This window comes from Leguminivora glycinivorella, chromosome 14, assembly GCF_023078275.1.
Source record: "Leguminivora glycinivorella isolate SPB_JAAS2020 chromosome 14, LegGlyc_1.1, whole genome shotgun sequence".
NCBI classification, from domain to species: Eukaryota; Metazoa; Arthropoda; class Insecta; order Lepidoptera; family Tortricidae; genus Leguminivora; species Leguminivora glycinivorella.
Window position 1 is genome coordinate 13,328,418 of NC_062984.1, and position 18,564 is coordinate 13,346,981.

Here is an 18,564-nt window from a genome sequence, read left to right on the forward strand (position 1 = left end):
GCTGGACCGGCGGCAATCCACTACACTCGTATTATTGTCAGCTAACATATCCAATAACCTACCTGCATTAAAAAAGTTTTCTAACAAAACTTCAGGTGATGATTATCACGCCCTTATCCTGTTTTATGCGTATACCCATATACCTACAGTAGCGACATGAACCCGACGCTGTGTCGGCACAAATTCCGTACTTAGATTTCGTATAGAGTAAAAACAGTCTTTTAGTTCTGTGTCAATTTCACTGTGGAAAAATACCTAACGACTTCGTCTCGTCGCCAACGGATGTAGTTTGGAAAGACTTGTAAAGACAATACTGACGAGTAGAACCAATGGTAGTTTATTAATCTCATTTATATTTCAGTGAAACAATGGTTATGTCCCTAATAATTTTAAAATCCTAATGTGAGATCGTAGAAGAATAATAATATTTTATAAATTTAATTTATTTATTATACTAAATTAATCGCAAGAACAATTACTTAGAACCTTACAACATAAACTGCCTAACAATCATGGGCAAAGTGAGAACATGCAAAAAACATAGGTATTCATTTGTAATTCTTTTAACATTATTATTAATAGTAGATGTAGAATCTAATCTACTTTTTTGTATACCAACGATGGCGCAGAGCCATTTTGCTTTTTGATGCCTGCTTACATTGTCACATTTCAGTTAGTGATGCGAGCAAACAAAATGTTAGATCTATTTGTAATACTATTTTGCGCATCCGGAAAGTACGGCAATATGTGGATCCAGGAATCCAGCGACAGTGTCAAAATACTGACCTGAAAAGATACGTAGGTATACAGTCACGGTCTCACGGATTTTAATTGTTGAGCCACTTCTAGCTCATTTTATACTGGAACGTCACAGCTTAACCTAATGGTTAACTCTGAAATGTCCAGTATAAATTGAGCTAGAAGTGGATCAACAATTAAAGTCCGTGACCGTACTTAACTTACATTAAGTCAAAATTCGATAAGGTGAGGCGAAGTCAACAAACCGTGGCTTTCAAATTCCATGCGGCTTTTTTGCGGTAAAATTGGGTATTTGACCGTTTCAGAATATTAAAATATAAATGTAGACAGCAGTTATATTCAGATACAATTTTTATCTTATAAAACGTACAAAACTATACAGTAGGTAATTTGCGCGTGACATCAATATGTATGTGTAAATGTTAATGTCAATTCTATAGTAACAATTCGTTCTGGCGGTTCTGAAAAGAAAACTGATTTGACTACGTAATCAAGTCAAATACACAATTTCGGTTCTTAATTTAACCATAATATTAATATAAGACAAGGACTCTTACTACTAATAATATTTGAGAAACACACTTTGACTTTCCTAAATCTGATCTTGACTACAGTTGACACTTCATTTCAAAAGTTTTCCGAGTCACTGGTTTAAGTTTAAGACAATGAAAATATTATTTAAAAGAATAAATTAATAGTTTAAAAAACACTATAAAACACGCTTTTATAAATGCACGTAAAAGCCAAAAATAAATTATGGATCGTTCAAGTTGTCTCTATTTGTGAGCTGAAGTTTAAAAACTATGTGCTTTTAATTATAATATTTGATTGTAAAAGCGTGGGGCGCTGGAACAGGAAAGACTTTTTGTATAACTTGCTGATAAATCAAATTATGCTATGTTACGGGAAGGAGGTTACACAGATTGACGCGCTAACTGGAGTTGCAGCATGACTAGTAGGTTCTACATTAAACAGTCAAATCAATTAAAAGTCAGTGTTCAAAGTAGGTACCAGTTTGTCGAACTCAGACAAAATATGCGCTAGTAGCGAGGAGAGTCGACAGTCACCGACACTTAGAACGCCGCTTTTTTCCGGTAATCAAAGTACAAAAGGGGAAAGTGTCTACAGTGACAGGATGCAGAGTTCTTGTTCGTGGACGAGATATCTTTGGTTCTCTTTGGTAACCCTTAGGCGGCATATGTAAACGTTATGTTCTTATGCAACTTCATTCGCCAGGAAGTTCGGATTAGTATTTGTTTACAAGAAAGTCTTTCCTGTTCCAGCGCCCCACGCTTTTACAATCAAATATTATAATTAAAAGCACATAGTTTTTAAACTTCAGCTCACAAATAGAGACAACTTGAACGATCCATAATTTATTTTTGGCTTTTACGTGCATTTATAAAAGCGTGTTTTATAGTGTTTTTTAAACTATTAATTTATTTTATACTTTTTAGTCATTAATAATGAAATACTTTTAACATTTATACATAAATTTATTTCAAGTAGGCGGATTTTACATGCCATTTGTGGCTTAACGTGTACTTATTGCTAATTGCTACTTAATAATAACTAGCGGCTACCTTCGTATTACGGTATTATCATAAAAATGTTTATACCTAGTAAGTTATCCGTAAAAGATAGACAATATAGACATGTGCCATCGCGGACTTTTTGAAGACATTAGAGAGACATACTTTCGCCATACATTGTTTTGAAGCTCTCAGCTAGTGGGATTTTGTTTGACTCGATTAGAAAATATTGTCACATTGCCAAGGAGTGGTATTCCTTGCCGGCGGCTATATTTCCGAGCTCATATAACCCGGCAACCTTCAAATCAAGAGTGAACTGGCCCCGTAGCCGAATGGCATTTCTCCGACGCCAAACGAAAGCGATACGCCGCTGGCTCTGTCGCGCCAATACGCAAGCGCGATAGAGATAGATATCTACTAGCGCTTCGTTTCGTGAGCGTTTCGTGAGCGATTGTGCCATTCGGCTAGCCACCCAGGCATCTTCTGGGCGAGCTCACTCCATCGTAGGCCACGTATTTGCCTTTGGCTAGTCTGTGGTCAAGAGTAAGCCCATTTATAATAAAATAAAAAAAAAAACATTTCAACTAATTCAAACAAAATTTAAGTATTTCTTTTTTGCCGAGCCCCCCTTTATTTGCTCTTAAGGGTCACAGGAAAACCATTACCCAACTTATTTTAAATACAACGTTGATCTTTCTTTTATGCGGGGGGCTTCCTCCCCCGAGCCCCCCTTTGTTTGCTCTTAAAGGTCACAAGAAAACGCTAACCCAACTTATCTTAAATACTACGTTGATCTTTCTTTCATGCGGGGGGCTTTGCCCCCTGAGCCCCCCTTTGTTTGCTCTTAAAGGTCACAAGAAAACGCTAACCCAACTTATTCTAAATACTACGTTGATCTTTCTTTCATGCGGGGGGCTTCGCCCCCGAGCCCCCCTTTTCTTTACTCTTACGTGTCACAAGAAAACCTTAACCCAACTTATTTTAAATACAACGTTGATCTTTCTTTTATGCGGGGGGCTTCGCCCCCCGAGCCCCCCTTTGTTTGCTCTGAAAGGTAACAAGAAAACGCTAATCCAACTTATTTTAAATACTACGTTAATCTTTCTTTTATGCGGGGGCTTCGCCCCCCGAGCCCCCCTTTTCGTTACTCTTAAGGGTAACAAAAAAACCCTAACCCAACTTATTTTAAATACAACGTTGATCTTTCTTTCATGCGGGGGGCTTCGCCCCCCGAGCCCCCCTTTGTTTGCTCTTAAAGGACACAAGAAAACGCTAACCCAACTTATTTTAAATACAACGTTGATCTTTCTTTTATGCGGGGGGCTTCGCCCCCCGAGCCCCCCTTTGTTTGCTCTTAAAGGTCACAAGAAAACGCTAACCCAACTTATTTTAAATACTACGTTAATCTTTCTTTTATGCGGGGGGCTTCGCCCCCCAAACCCCCCTTTGTTTGCTCTTAAAGGTCACAAGAAAATGCTAACCCAACTTATTTTAAATACAACGTTGATCTTTCTTTTATGCGGGGGGCTTCCTCCCCCGAGCCCCCCTTTGTTTGCTCTTAAAGGTCACAAGAAAACGCTAACCCAACTTATCTTAAATACTACGTTGATCTTTCTTTCATGCGGGGGCTTTGCCCCTGAGCCCCCTTTGTTTGCTCTTAAAGGTCACAAGAAAACGCTAACCCAACTTATTCTAAATACTACGTTGATCTTTCTTTCATGCGGGGGCTTCGCCCCGAGCCCCCTTTTTTTACTCTTACGTGTCACAAGAAAACCTTAACCCAACTTATTTTAAATACAACGTTGATCTTTCTTTTATGCGGGGGCTTCGCCCCCGAGCCCCCTTTGTTTGCTCTGAAAGGTAACAAGAAAACGCTAATCCAACTTATTTTAAATACTACGTTAATCTTTCTTTTATGCGGGGGCTTCGCCCCCGAGCCCCCTTTTCGTTACTCTTAAGGGTAACAAAAAAACCCTAACCCAACTTATTTTAAATACAACGTTGATCTTTCTTTCATGCGGGGGCTTCGCCCCCGAGCCCCCTTTGTTTGCTCTTAAAGGACACAAGAAAACGCTAACCCAACTTATTTTAAATACAACGTTGATCTTTCTTTTATGCGGGGGCTTCGCCCCCGAGCCCCCTTTGTTTGCTCTTAAAGATCACAAGAAAACGCTAACCCAACTTATTTTAAATACTACGTTAATCTTTCTTTTATGCGGGGGCTTCGCCCCCAAACCCCCCTTTGTTTGCTCTTAAAGGTCACAAGAAAATGCTAACCCAACTTATTTTAAATACAACGTTGATCTTTCTTTTATGCGGGGGGCTTCCTCCCCCGAGCCCCCCTTTGTTTGCTCTTAAAGGTCACAAGAAAACGCTAACCCAACTTATCTTAAATACTACGTTGATCTTTCTTTCATGCGGGGGGCTTTGCCCCCTGAGCCCCCCTTTGTTTGCTCTTAAAGGTCACAAGAAAACGCTAACCCAACTTATTCTAAATACTACGTTGATCTTTCTTTCATGCGGGGGGCTTCGCCCCCGAGCCCCCCTTTTCTTTACTCTTACGTGTCACAAGAAAACCTTAACCCAACTTATTTTAAATACAACGTTGATCTTTCTTTTATGCGGGGGCTTCGCCCCCGAGCCCCCTTTGTTTGCTCTGAAAGGTAACAAGAAAACGCTAATCCAACTTATTTTAAATACTACGTTAATCTTTCTTTTATGCGGGGGCTTCGCCCCCGAGCCCCCTTTTCGTTACTCTTAAGGGTAACAAAAAACCCAAACCCAACTTATTTTAAATACAACGTTGATCTTTCTTTCATGCGGGGGCTTCGCCCCCCAGCCCCCCTTTGTTTGCTCTTAAAGGACACAAGAAAACGCTAACCCAACTTATTTTAAATACAACGTTGATCTTTCTTTTATGCGGGGGCTTCGCCCCCCGAGCCCCCCTTTGTTTGCTCTTAAAGGTCACAAGAAAACGCTAACCCAACTTATTTTAAATACTACGTTAATCTTTCTTTTATGCGGGGGGCTTCGCCCCCCAAACCCCCCTTTGTTTGCTCTTAAAGGTCACAAGAAAATGCTAACCCAACTTATTTTAAATACAACGTTGATCTTTCTTTTATGCGGGGGGCTTCGCCCCCCGAGCCCCCCTTTGTTTGCTCTGAAAGGTAACAAGAAAACGCTAATCCAACTTATTTTAAATACTACGTTAATCTTTCTTTTATGCGGGGGCTTCGCCCCCCGAGCCCCCCTTTTCGTTACTCTTAAGGGTAACAAGAAAACCCTAACCCAACTTATTTTAAATACAACGTTGATCTTTCTTTCATGTGGGGGGCTTTGCCCCACGAGCCCCCCTTTGTTTGCTCTTAAAGGTCACGAGAAAACGCTAACCCAACTTATTCTAAATACTACGTTGATCTTTCTTTCATGCGGGGGGCTTCGCCCCCGAGCCCCCCTTTTCTTTACTCTTACAACGTTGATCTTTCTTTTATGCGGGGGGCTTCGCCCCCCAAACCCCCCTTTGTTTGCTCTTAAAGGTCACAAGAAAACGCTAACCCAACTTATTTTAAATACAACGTTGATCTTTCTTTTATGCGGGGGGCTTCGCCCCCCGAGCCCCCCTTTGTTTGCTCTTAAGGGTCACAAGAAAACCCTAAACCAACTTATTTTAAATACAACGTTGATCTTTCTTTCACGCGGGGGGCTTCGCCCCCCGAGCCCCCCTTTGTTTGCTCTTAAAGGTCACAAGAAAACGCTAACCCAACTTATCTTAAATACTACGTTGATCTTTCTTTCATGCAGGGGGCTTCGCCCCCCGAGCCCCCTTTGTTTGCTCTTAAAGGTCACAAGAAAACGCTAACCCAACTTATTCTAAATACTACGTTGATCTTTCTTTCATGCGGGGGGCTTCGTCCCCCGAGCCCCCCTTTTCTTTACTCTTAAGAATCACAAGAAAACCTTAACCCAACTTATTTTAAATACAACGATGATCTTTCTTTTATACGGGGGGCTACGCCCCCCGAGCCCCCTTTGTTTGCTCTGAAAGGTCACAAGAAAACGCTAACCCAACTTATTTTAAATACTACGTTGATCTTTCTTTCATGCTTCCCCCTCGAGCCCCCCCCCCTTTTTTTCTGTTCTTATCTTCCGGCACCATCTACAGGCCTTGAAACCTAATCGTAGTCATAGTTCATTACAAGACTTTTCTAAGAAGCCCAAAAACAGCTATGATACGATGTTCCATCATGTAGTTCCAGTTCATATCTTCCGGCTCCATCATCAGACCTTGAAACCTAGTCGTAGTCAAAGTTCATTACAAGACTTTTCTAAGAAGCCCAAAAACAGCTATGATACGATGTTCCATCATGTAGTTCCAGTTCATATCTTCCGGCTCCATCATCAGACCTTGAAACCTAATCGTAGTCAAAGTTCATTACAAGACTTTTCTAAGAAGACCAAAAACAGCTATGATACGATGTTCCATCATGTAGTTCCAGCTCATATCTTCCGGCTCCATCATCAGACCTTGAAACCTAATTGTAGTCAAAGTTAATTACAAGACTTTCCTAAGAAGCCCAAAAACAGCTATGATACGATGTTCCATCATGTAGTTCCAGTTCATATCTTCCGGCTCCATTATCAGACCTTGAAACCTAATCGTAGTCAAAGTTCATTACAAGACTTTTCTAAGAAACCCAAAAACAGCTATGATACGATGTTCCATCATGTAGTTCCAGTTCATATCTTTCGGCTTCATCATCAGACCTTGAAACCTAATTGTAGTCAAAGTTCATTACAAGACTTTTCTAAGAAACCCAAAAACGGCTATGATACGATGTTCCATCATGTAGTTCCAGTTCATATCTTTCGGCTTCATCATCAGACCTTGAAACCTAATTGTAGTCAAAGTTCATTACAAGACTTTTCTAAGAAACCCAAAAACGGCTATGATACAATGTTCCATCATGTAGTTCCAGTTCATATCTTCCGACTCCATCATCAGATCAGCTCAACAGTACCATATTATTGTATTGTCATCGGAACTACATATAGCTGCCAATTTTCATTACGCTACGACTCCTGGAAGATGGTTAAATTAGCTTCCTTAGATTCCATTACATACATAGTTACATACACGACGACCTAATAAAAGCGTGTTAAAAAAAGGAAATCGCCCCGACACAAATCACATTTCTGTACCTTGATTGTATTCCATCCACCATTATTACGTTCTATTATCTGACAACCTTTTGTGTGGGTTTTCGGCAGCGTAGAGTATCAATAAAAAGATCTGTCAATTTCGAGGCCCGATTGTACCCTCCTCAATTCAGTTTTGTACAAATTTACTACAATAACATAACCGTTGACAGTTTATATCAACAAAAACGAGGTTGGAGCTTCACTTCATTCACTTTTCAATCCTTGTTCCTATTATTATAATTTAATTTGGCAACACGACGGGTTGACACTGTTCATTTGTTTTACAGATCTAATCAACAAATGTCAAACTAGTCTAAAAACTTTACGTCCAATTATATTGGTTATTCGATTAGCACTGAGTTGCCTATATAGACTGCCTCATCTTAAAAGGTCTCGAAAAAAAAGCCAACTAATGTGATTGATGTAAAATGTCTCCGTCACATCTGAATAAACGGACACCAGTGGTCCGTTTCTCGAAAGGTACAAGCCTCGTATTACAAGTGCACGAACTGTCAAATCGTATGGGTTGTCATGGAAACACACTTGTAATACAAGGCTTGTACCTTTCGAGAAACGGGCCCACCACACCGCGGACATGGTATGACTGTACTAGAAGACATCCACTTACTGACTGGTACTGTTCAAATAGGAACAACGCCTTACCTTGGTCTCCGCTCTGTAGGAGCAGTGAATGATGCCACGGTGCAACACCTGCAGGATTGCGAACACGTATCCAAGTCACAGCAGTTCATGCGTGGCCTCCATTAGTACATACGAGCATAGAGGAATAAGTAAGGGAAGAGTACTCCATACATCAGTAAATGCGGGTTATTTGTATAGGCATAGTTAAGTGACATCTAGCGACAATTACGCGTCAATAGTGACAAGTAGCAGTACAGTCACCGGCACAAAAATGCGATGATTTCTATACCTTATCACATTAACGTCTTGTTTGAAATTTCATACGAAATTGTCAAACGATTAAAAGCGACAAGGTACAGAAATCATCACTTATTTATGCCGGTGACTGTACTGATATGTTATGCTAGTTGACGCGTGATTGACGCGTGATTGTCTAGATGTCACTTAACTATGCCTATATAAATAACTCGCATTTACTGATGTGTAGAGTTACAACTCTTCCCTTACTTATTCTTCTATGATACGAGCGTCGCTGTCACTTGCCACAACCATGTAGTTGTTCAAAGAGAACCAGCGCCTTACCTTAGTCTCAGCTCTGTAGGAGAAGCAGTGAATGATGCCACGGTGCAAACCCTGCAGGATCCCGAACACATCTCCAGGTCCCAGCAGTTCGTGAGTAGTCTCCGTCAGGTCCGGTCGTACGGACACTACAGACACGGTGCCGGATGACACCCAGTGCATGCGCGCGTCGCTGTCACCTGCTACAATCATGTAGTTGTTCAAAGAGAACCAGCGCCTTACCTTAGTCTCAGCTCTGTAGGAGAAGCAGTGAATGATACCACGGTGCAACCCCTGCAGGATCCCGAACACATCTCCAGGTCCCAGCAGTTCGTGAGTAGTCTCCGTCAGGTCCGGTCGTACAGACACTACAGACACGGTGCCGGATGACACCCAGTGCATGCGCGCGTCGCTGTCACATGCTACAACCATGTAGTTGTTCAAAAAGAACCAGCGCCTTACCTAGCTTAGTCTCAGCTCTGTAGGAGAAGCAGTGAATGATGCCACGGTGCAAACCCTGCAGGATCCCGAACAAATCTCCTGGTCCCAGCAGTTCGTGAGTAGTCTCCGTCAGGGCCGGTCGTACAGACACTACAGACACGATGCCGGATGACACCCAGTGCATGAGCGCGTCGCTGTCACCAACTACAACCATGTAGGTAGTTGTTCAAAGAGAACCAGCGCCTTACCTTAGTCTCAGCCCTGTAGGAGAAGCAGTGAATGATGCCACGGTGCAAACCCTGCAGGATCCCGAACACATCTCCTGGTCCCAGCAGTTCGTGAGTAGTCTCCGTCAGGTCCGGTCGTACTGACACTACAGACACGGTTCCGGATGACATCCAGTGCATGCGCGCGTCGCTGTCACCTGCTACAACCTTGTAGTTGTTCAAAGAGAACCAGCGCCTTACCTTAGTCTCAGCTCTGTAGGAGAAGCAGTGAATGATGCCACGGTGCAACCCCTGCAGGATCCCGAACACATCTCCAGGTCCCAGCAGTTCGTGAGTAGTCTCCGTCAGGTCCGGTCGTACGGACACTACAGACACGGTGCTGGATGACACCCAGTGCATGCGCACGTCGCTGTCACTTGCTACAACCATGTAGTTGTTCAAAGAAAACCAGCGCCTTACCTTAGTCTCAGCTCTGTAGGAGAAGCAGTGAATGATGCCACGGTGCAACCCCTGCAGGATCCCGAACACATCTCCAGGTCCCAGCAGTTCGTGAGTAGTCTCCGTCAGGTCCGGTCGTACGGACACTACAGACACGGTGCCGGATGACACCCAGTGCATGCGCGCGTCGCTGGTACCTGCTACAACCATGTAGTTGTTCAAAGAGAACCAGTGCCTTACCTTAGTCTCAGCTCTGTAGGAGAAGCAGTGAATGATGCCACGGTGCAACCCCTGCAGGATCCCAAACACGTCTCCAGGTCCCAGCAGTTCGTGAGTAGTCTCCGTCAGGTCCGGTCGTACAGACACTACAGACACGGTGCCGGATGACACCCAGTGCATGCGCGCGTCGCTGTCACCTGCTACTACGATGTAGTTGCCTGAAACATCATTCAATATTGGCAATGCGTGGAAGACTGGCTGTGATTGTCACAAATAAACAGATTTCTGTGAAATGTCAGTCAGTAATCACACTGACAGCCGTAACAACAAATTTTACTTCATAGTAAAACCAATAAAAAACCAATATGAAATATACTCGTCATTGATTATTTCTAACATCGAATGAGAGTGTATACATATAATCAAGGCAACAGCTAATATAATTTATAAAGATCAGTCAAAGGACGTGTCGAGTTAAGCAGATAGAAATATTTATGATTTTGTTTTGAGACAACAGTTCCACGTGATTCATAATTCCCTTGAAATTATTAAATAAACAATGATGAAAATTACCCAACTCTCTTTATAGTTAAAATCTAAGGACTTGTTTACGTACAAAATGAGGACGAGACGGAGACAATTAAAAAAGAAGTTTCTCGCATTTTTCTCTTAAATCCTTTTTTAATGAAAGAAAAGCTTAATTAACTGGGGATTTACCAGGAAAGAATATTGTGTAATCCATAGCCACGGTTAGCTGGCGAAGGAACGACTCCCCGGTGTCGGCGAAAACGTAGCAATTCCTCAAATGTTGGCCAAACATTGCCGACATAAGGTCGCAGCGCCGCACGTACGGGGTTTGAGCTAGCAGAGCTGGCAACTGTTTGATCAAATATTTTTTTGAAATTAGTACAGTCACCATCAGATTTCTGAGAGTGTGCTGGCCCCGTAGCCGAATGGCATTTCTGCAACGCGAAATACCACCAAAACGCCATAGAAATGTAGTCTTGCTCTGTCGCGCCAATACGCAAGAGCAATAGAGATAGATACCTAGTTACGAAAGAGATATTATCGTGAGCGTTTCGTGTGCGTTTGTGCATTCGGCTGCGCACACGGGCACTCTAATAACTAGGACCTGAACAAGTCATTAGTGCGTGTTCGCATAAATACGCCGATACATTTAATGGCCACTGTACCGTCACAAACAAGAAAAATTATTCACACACCTAAAAATATTTTTGGTTAATTACCTGTCGTCCACGCTCTGTCACCCAAAGTTGTTTAACGTACTTCCACAACTTTTGGGATTGGTAATCTAAAACAATAGAATAATTTTGTTAATCGGCTTGTAAATATTATTAAAAGATATAAGAAATAAGTAAAGCGTGTATCGTTTACCTGAAAGTCCTTGATTTTTAAGTACGTCCATAAGTGCCCCCGTTGCCTTTTCGTACTTAGTTAATGTATGTTCTTTTGAGAAGGTAACCTGAGTAAATAATTAAGGTTAAAATATTTCAATTTTCAAAGTAAAAGCCTAAACTTGGATAATACATAGGTACAAGTAGGTAAATAAGGTTTGATGGCGATGATGCCGTTATCGGACATAATCTAACTATCCTCGTTGATAGATATCAAAAAGTAACTAGTGACTTGTTGCAAAGGTATATTTTTTTTTTAGAAAAAAAAAATGAAAATATTTATTTTACGTGTGATTTACTTTTTATGTGAAAATACATCCAAAAAAGGCAAAAAAAATACAAAAAAAAATTTTTTTTGCTGAAATTTGTTTGATGTCATATGATATGATCTTTATTTTGCCCTCAGAAAAGCGTAGGTACTTAAAATCTTTCGGTTTCCCCATATTACACCTTGTATATCCCGTAGTTACCTGCATAGCAGTAGCGACTACCACAGCCGCCAGCACTTTCCCAGAGAGCAGACAGATGTTCTGAATGATCTCGGGAATCAAATCGCTGACCAGATACTCGTCGCCACCCGTAGCAGTCAGCAAGGTTGCCATAACGTAGAACGATGTTGTGTAGTCCCACACTTTACTTGGAGTTTCTCTGAAAGAATAAGGTAGATAGATTTTTCATAATTTTATCTTGTTGGAGGAGGAGTTATAAGAACTTTTATTTTTTAATAAGTAGGGATCGGAAATTCGGGAGCTTCTATACCTAAACTTCGACCTCAGTCTTTTGTTTTGCGTGATGTTGACTAGTATGGAGGCGGACTCAATTTGGTTTTACTAATAAATTTCCCGGGACTTCCCGTAATTTGAGTAACAGCCATAGAAATGTATTTAAAGCAATAAAAGGGTGTAACGAAATAAAACTGGAAATTTCAAATGAAAGAATCGGGTTAAAATGGTTTGGTAGCTGTGCTTTCTGACATACATTAATGAGGAGGTCTTTAATTAGCTTATTTTTACATTTTCTCGTTGCCACTGTAGTTCTAGTATTCACTGTACTTACAGCTTCTTCCGAACCCCTTCCAAATAATATTTCCAAACGTTTTTTTTTCCTTCGGGTGTCAATTTCACGTATCTTCAACGGTTATGCAACGGCTTTTCAACAACGGTTTATGATTTGTTTTATGGATTGGATTCTGTAATTAGTGGTATTACATCGAATAACGACAGTTTATGCTGTGAATTCCTGGACTTTTGATTGATTGATTGTTATTGCACGAGATTTATACTGGAATACTTTTTTATGTGAGGTAAGATGTAGCCGTGTTATTTTATGTTAATTCGAATGAATACAGATATTCAAAATTTACTAAACACAATACCTAAATTTAGGCCTTAAATGTACTAACACGTGTCCTTTTTGTACATGCTGCCGACATATCGTTAAAACGGCTTGTACATATGTTGACGAAATTCGCTAAAAAAGGCATAACCCAACGACAATTGATACACATTAACAATTTTCTGATGTTGCATACAATCCCGGGATCCCGGGATTTAAATCATAAATAATATTATTTTTAAGAAGCTGACTCCATACTTGCTTAGCTTAGCTCCCGAATTTCCGAACCCTGTTAATAAGTCACCCCCCTAGAGTAGAGAGCCGTAGAGTCTGTGATTTTAGATGTTTTAGTTTGTAATTTTTCGTTCTAGTAAGTAACCCCTGTTTAATTTTCCATACAATAAATATAACTTCCCGCCCGGGACAGAGCGTCCTGGCGCCGAGCCATAAGGAGGCCCGACCCCAACTAGCGAGCTGGGACCAGGGACAGAGAAAGAGAAAGAGAGAGAGACAATAAATATAACTTCCCGTGTCATTTATTATTAGAAGCTCTGATAGACATTTACAGATGTACGTCACTACGACATTACTTGAGGAAACTAAAAGGCCCATATTAACTATTGGTTTACTGCAAGGATTATTTATACATACCTATAGGATTTACAATCTTCATACTAAGAATCGTACCTCCATTTTTTAGCGCCACCTATTAAATACTATCATAACTACACTGATGACGCCTACATTTTTTTTTTCTTTTTTCAAAATGTATATTGACGTGATGTCGTTTGTCATTTGTTCTTATAAAAAATAAAAACACGCAAAAATATTTGGGGAAAATATGACTTTGGCCATCCAGACTGCGAAACAGCACCATCTAGTTTTAAGCCTAAAAAGCCCATACATTCCAGGGGTACGCTTTTTTGTATGGGCTTTGTCAGTGTCGTATTATATCGTTCTTGGTTTACTGTAAGCAAATACAAGAGCAAAGTTTTATCCAATAACAAACAATATCAGAGCTCGTAGACTTTCTGTACTCAAAGCAAAATCCGCCTATAACGATACCAGGATAATGAACTCTTGTGAGAAACTAATTTAAAGTCAACGAAGTATTTTTGAGGTCTAGAAGGGACAAAACAGGCTTTGTATCATTTTTTGAAACAAAACTTTTGTAGAAATAAAATAAATAAATAAATAAATAAATAAATATTGGGGACACCTTACACAGATCAACATAGCCCCAAACTAAGCAAAGCTTGTACTATGGGTGCTAAGCGACGATATACAAACTTAAATAGATAAATACATACTTATATACATAGAAAAATCACATTTTCCACCTCTGTGACAAATACTCTGCTCCAATATTTTAATTTTACTTAAAGTTAAATACTGTGCAAACTAATATCAACCCTATCTATGTGACAATATAGTACTCAATTAGTGATACTCGGTTTCCACAACTGATAAGCAACAGGTAACTGCTTGCATACGGATTGTAGTATATGCAAGAATTTCAGAACAAATGGGAACAAAAACTGACATTAAATCAATGTCGAATCCTGACTTACCAGGCATCACGGATACGTCCAATGTAAATATAAGAAAAAGGAAAAACCGCTTGGACTTCGACGATATGACGTCACTCCAGTCAGATATACGTCAGATGCTAAATGACTTTAAAGCCGACAGTGAGGCTCAAAATACAAAGTTATATGCAGCAATTGATGATTTGAAGGCACAAAATAAAGAAATCATCAAAACTAACAGCAATATTGAAAAAATTCTGGAAAATACGACTCTGCTGTACAACATACTGAACGAAAAGTATGAGAAAATGTCTACTGAACATGATAATGCTATGATAAAAATAAACAACCTTGAAGAACAAGTTGAAGCCTTACACAGAGCACAAAACGCCACAAACATAGAAATAAGGAACATTCCGGAAGAAGGAAATGAAAATCTGAGTGATTTAATAGCTGTGATGCACAACTCATTGGGAATTCCTTTCTCTCCGAATAACCTCAAGAATGTTAGGCGGTTAAAGACTACACGTCAAAAACAAATAATCGCCGAATTTCAGACAGTGCAGCAAGGCACTACCTTGCTTCAAGCAGTAAAAGAATACAATAAATTGCATCAAGATGACAAATTTAATACCTTGAATCTAAATATAGAAGGAGAAAAGCAGCTAGTTTTTGTATCGGAATCCCTAACTACGCGAGCCCGCAAGCTTCATTACCTTGCACGTGATCTTCGTAAAAATCATAACTTCAAACACTGCTGGACCCGGCGAGGAAACGTGTTTGTCAAACAAACGGATGCATCCCCACCAGTCTTGATCAAATCGGAGCAGCAGATCGAAGAACTTAAGGCAGCTACTCTGTCCCAATGACTCTGTCCCATTGACTGCGGTTGGCGGCCGTCCGGTCTTCACCTCATCTTCAAAGCTCTCCCATCCTCTTTTAAATTCAGCAAACCAATTGAAAACAGTTGCACGTGAACACGCAGACTCTCCAAAAGTCGAGACTAAAAGTTCAAAACACTCTTGAGGTGTTAAGAGCGCTATGACAAAAAAAGGCGATATATTGTAAAATGCACAATATTTATCGACAAAATTGTACACTTTACTCATACTAAAAGACAGTGAAAGTACTTGTTTCAGTTAGAACATCTTATTAACTGTCGGTTAAATAAAAAACATATGAAAAAAAAAGCTTTTTCAATTAGTAATAATTGTTTTTCTGATGCTCGTTTAGGAAAAACCGCGTGAAGCACAGAATTCGGAGCACTTATTATGTACAATTTGATAAGATCACTCTCATAAATGAGGTAAATTTAAGTTCCAAATATCTTGTACTTAAGGCCCATTAAACAATATTTATCATTTAATCCTTTGAAATTGAGAAATTGAAAGTAAAACGAACTCAATTTTGTCTTGAAAATACATCGAAACAAGTGATCATTTCTCCGAAAATCTACATGTTATCGAAGTTATTTTAGTATATAAATAATCTGCACAATGTGCTTAAACTGCTGTTATCCATTTGTCGTTATAATATTTTATCATGATTTTTTGCCAATTTTTTGAAAACTAGCCTTCCTGTCGCTATTTTACCGGCGACGGACGCCTGCGATTTCAGTGCCGCGCCGGAGCTCGAGCAGGTAAGACGTATGTCGCTTTGGTCTCCGAGTTTTCATCGCAAACGTCGAGAATATTTATTGTTGTGTGGGTCGGACGCCTTGTTTCTACACGGGCTATCCTCGCATTGTGTGTGTGTAAACAGCGACCAACGAATTTGATCCTAGACCCGTAAATATTTGCTTTTGTAATACTTTGTTATGTTTGAATGTTAAAGTATTACAACGTTGTGATGATAAAAATGTGAAAATTACAATACGGTCAAGATGATAAGACACATCAAGATGGTACTCGGGATCTGATGATGGAGCCAGAAGGTGGTCACCAGTACCAGTGAACCATGTAAGTAAACGACTTCGTGTTTAGGCTCGTTGGGTTCGTCTCAACAAGACCTTTGACAAGAGGTGGTACTCAGGGTCTGATGATGGAGCCAGATGGTGGTCACCAGTACCAATGAACCATATAACTAAACCCAGAGATGGGGAAATCGTAATCGATTCCGGATTACACGATTACTTGATTTTACTTTGTAATCTGACACTACTGGGTGTCAGATTACTTGTAATGTAATCAAGTGAAACGGTAAATTACCATTACATGTAAAGGAATCACTAATCATCTATACAATCATTACTATTACCAATAATTCGGAATCATAGTCGATTCAAAATAACTGAAATTATTGACTTGATTACTTTCAGATTACGAATATGTAGTACCTCAGATGACTGTCACTTTGACACAAAAGTCATCATGGGTGTCGTAAAATAGGTTTTAGGGGTGCTGATTCCAAAATTAATGACCAATGTGGAATCTGACATTGCTGACTGTCACTTTGACACAAAAGTCGTCATGGGTGTCGTAAAATATGTTTTAGGGGGTGCTGATTCCAAAATTAATGACCAATGTTCAATCTGACATTGCTGACTGTCACTCTGACACAAAAGTCGTCATGGGTGTCGTAAAATAGGTTTTAGGGGGTGCTGATTCCAAAATTAATGACCAATGTTCAATCTGACATTGCTGACTGTCACTCTGACACAAAAGTCGTCATGGGTGTCGTAAAATAGGTTTTAGGGGGTGCTGATTCCAAAATTAATGACCAATGTTCAATCTGACATTTCTGACTGTCACTTTGACACAAAAGTCATCATGGGTGTCGTAAAATAGGTTTTAGGGGTTGCTGATTCCAAAATTAGTGACCAATGTGGAATCTGACATTGCTGACTGTCACTTTGACACAAAAGTCGTCATGGGTGTCGTAAAATAGGTTTTAGGGGTGCTGATTCCAAAATTAATGACCAATGTTCAATCTGACATTGCTGACTGTCACTCTGACACAAAAGTCGTCATGGGTGTCGTAAAATATGTTTTAGGGGGTGCTGATTCCAAAATTAATGACCAATGTTCAATCTGACATTGCTGACTGTCACTCTGACACAAAAGTCGTCATGGGTGTCGTAAAATAGGTTTTAGGGGGTGCTGATTCCAAAATTAGTGACCAATGTGGAATCTGACATTGCTGACTGTCACTTTGACACAAAAGTCGTCATGGGTGTCGTAAAATAGGTTTTAGGGGGTGCTGATTCCAAAATTAATGACCAATGTTCAATCTGACATTGCTGACTGTCACTCTGACACAAAAGTCGTCATGGGTGTCGTAAAATATGTTTTAGGGGTGCTGATTCCAAAATTAATGACCAATGTTCAATCTGACATTGCTGACTGTCACTCTGACACAAAAGTCGTCATGGGTGTCGTAAAATAGGTTTTAGGGGTGCTGATTCCAAAATTAATGACCAATGTGGAATCTGACATTGCTGACTGTCACTTTGACACAAAAGTCGTCATGGGTGTCGTAAAATAGGTTTTAGGAGGTGCTGATTCCAAAATTAATGACCAATGTTCAATCTGACATTGCTGACTGTCACTCTGACACAAAAGTCGTCATGGGTGTCGTAAAATAGGTTTTAGGGGGTGCTGATTCCAAAATTAATGACCAATTTGGAATCTGACATTGCTGACTGTCACTTTGACACAAAAGTCGTCATGGGTGTCGTAAAATAGGTTTTAGGGGGTGCTGATTCCAAAATTAATGACCAATGTTCAATCTGACATTGCTGACTGTCACTCTGACACAAAAGTCGTCATGGGTGTCGTAAAATAGGTTTTAGGGGTGCTGATTCCAAAATTAATGACCAATGTTCAATCTGACATTTCTGACTGTCACTTTGACACAAAAGTCGTCATGGGTGTCGTAAAATAGGTTTTAGGGGGTGCTGATTCCAAAATTAGTGACCAATTTGGAATCTGACATTGCTGACTGTCACTTTGACACAAAAGTTGTCATGGGTGTCGTCAAATAGGTATCCGGAGGTGTTTGAAAACTAATGACCAATTTGGAATCTGACACTGTTGACTGTCACTTTGACACAAAAGTGATCATGGGTGTCTTCAAATAGGTTTTCATGGGTACTGATCTCAATATTAATGATCAATTTGGAATCTGACATTGCTGACTGTCACTTTGACATAAAAGTCGTTATGGGTGTCGTCAAATAGGTTTCCAGGGGTACTGTGCAATGTCAGGTTCCAGATCGGTCATTACTTTTTAAATCATTTCATTAATTTTGGAATCAGTACCCCCTAAAAAC

General features: G+C 40.1%; 1 protein-coding gene across 1 annotated transcript in view; it reads right to left on the reverse strand.

The window, feature by feature from the left end:
* Positions 1 to 402: 402 nt before the first annotated feature.
* LOC125233252 overlaps positions 403 to 18,564 on the reverse strand; it is a 103,397-nt gene continuing 85,235 nt past the window's right edge. The window contains exons 33-38 of the mRNA XM_048139191.1: positions 11,901 to 12,078; positions 11,411 to 11,498; positions 11,263 to 11,327; positions 10,733 to 10,892; positions 10,037 to 10,233; positions 403 to 786 (exon numbers count right to left, since the gene is read on the reverse strand). Coding sequence (XP_047995148.1) covers positions 670 to 786; positions 10,037 to 10,233; positions 10,733 to 10,892; positions 11,263 to 11,327; positions 11,411 to 11,498; positions 11,901 to 12,078 — 805 coding nt within the window. The 3' untranslated portion in view covers positions 403 to 669. The remainder of the gene's footprint in view (positions 787 to 10,036; positions 10,234 to 10,732; positions 10,893 to 11,262; positions 11,328 to 11,410; positions 11,499 to 11,900; positions 12,079 to 18,564) is intronic.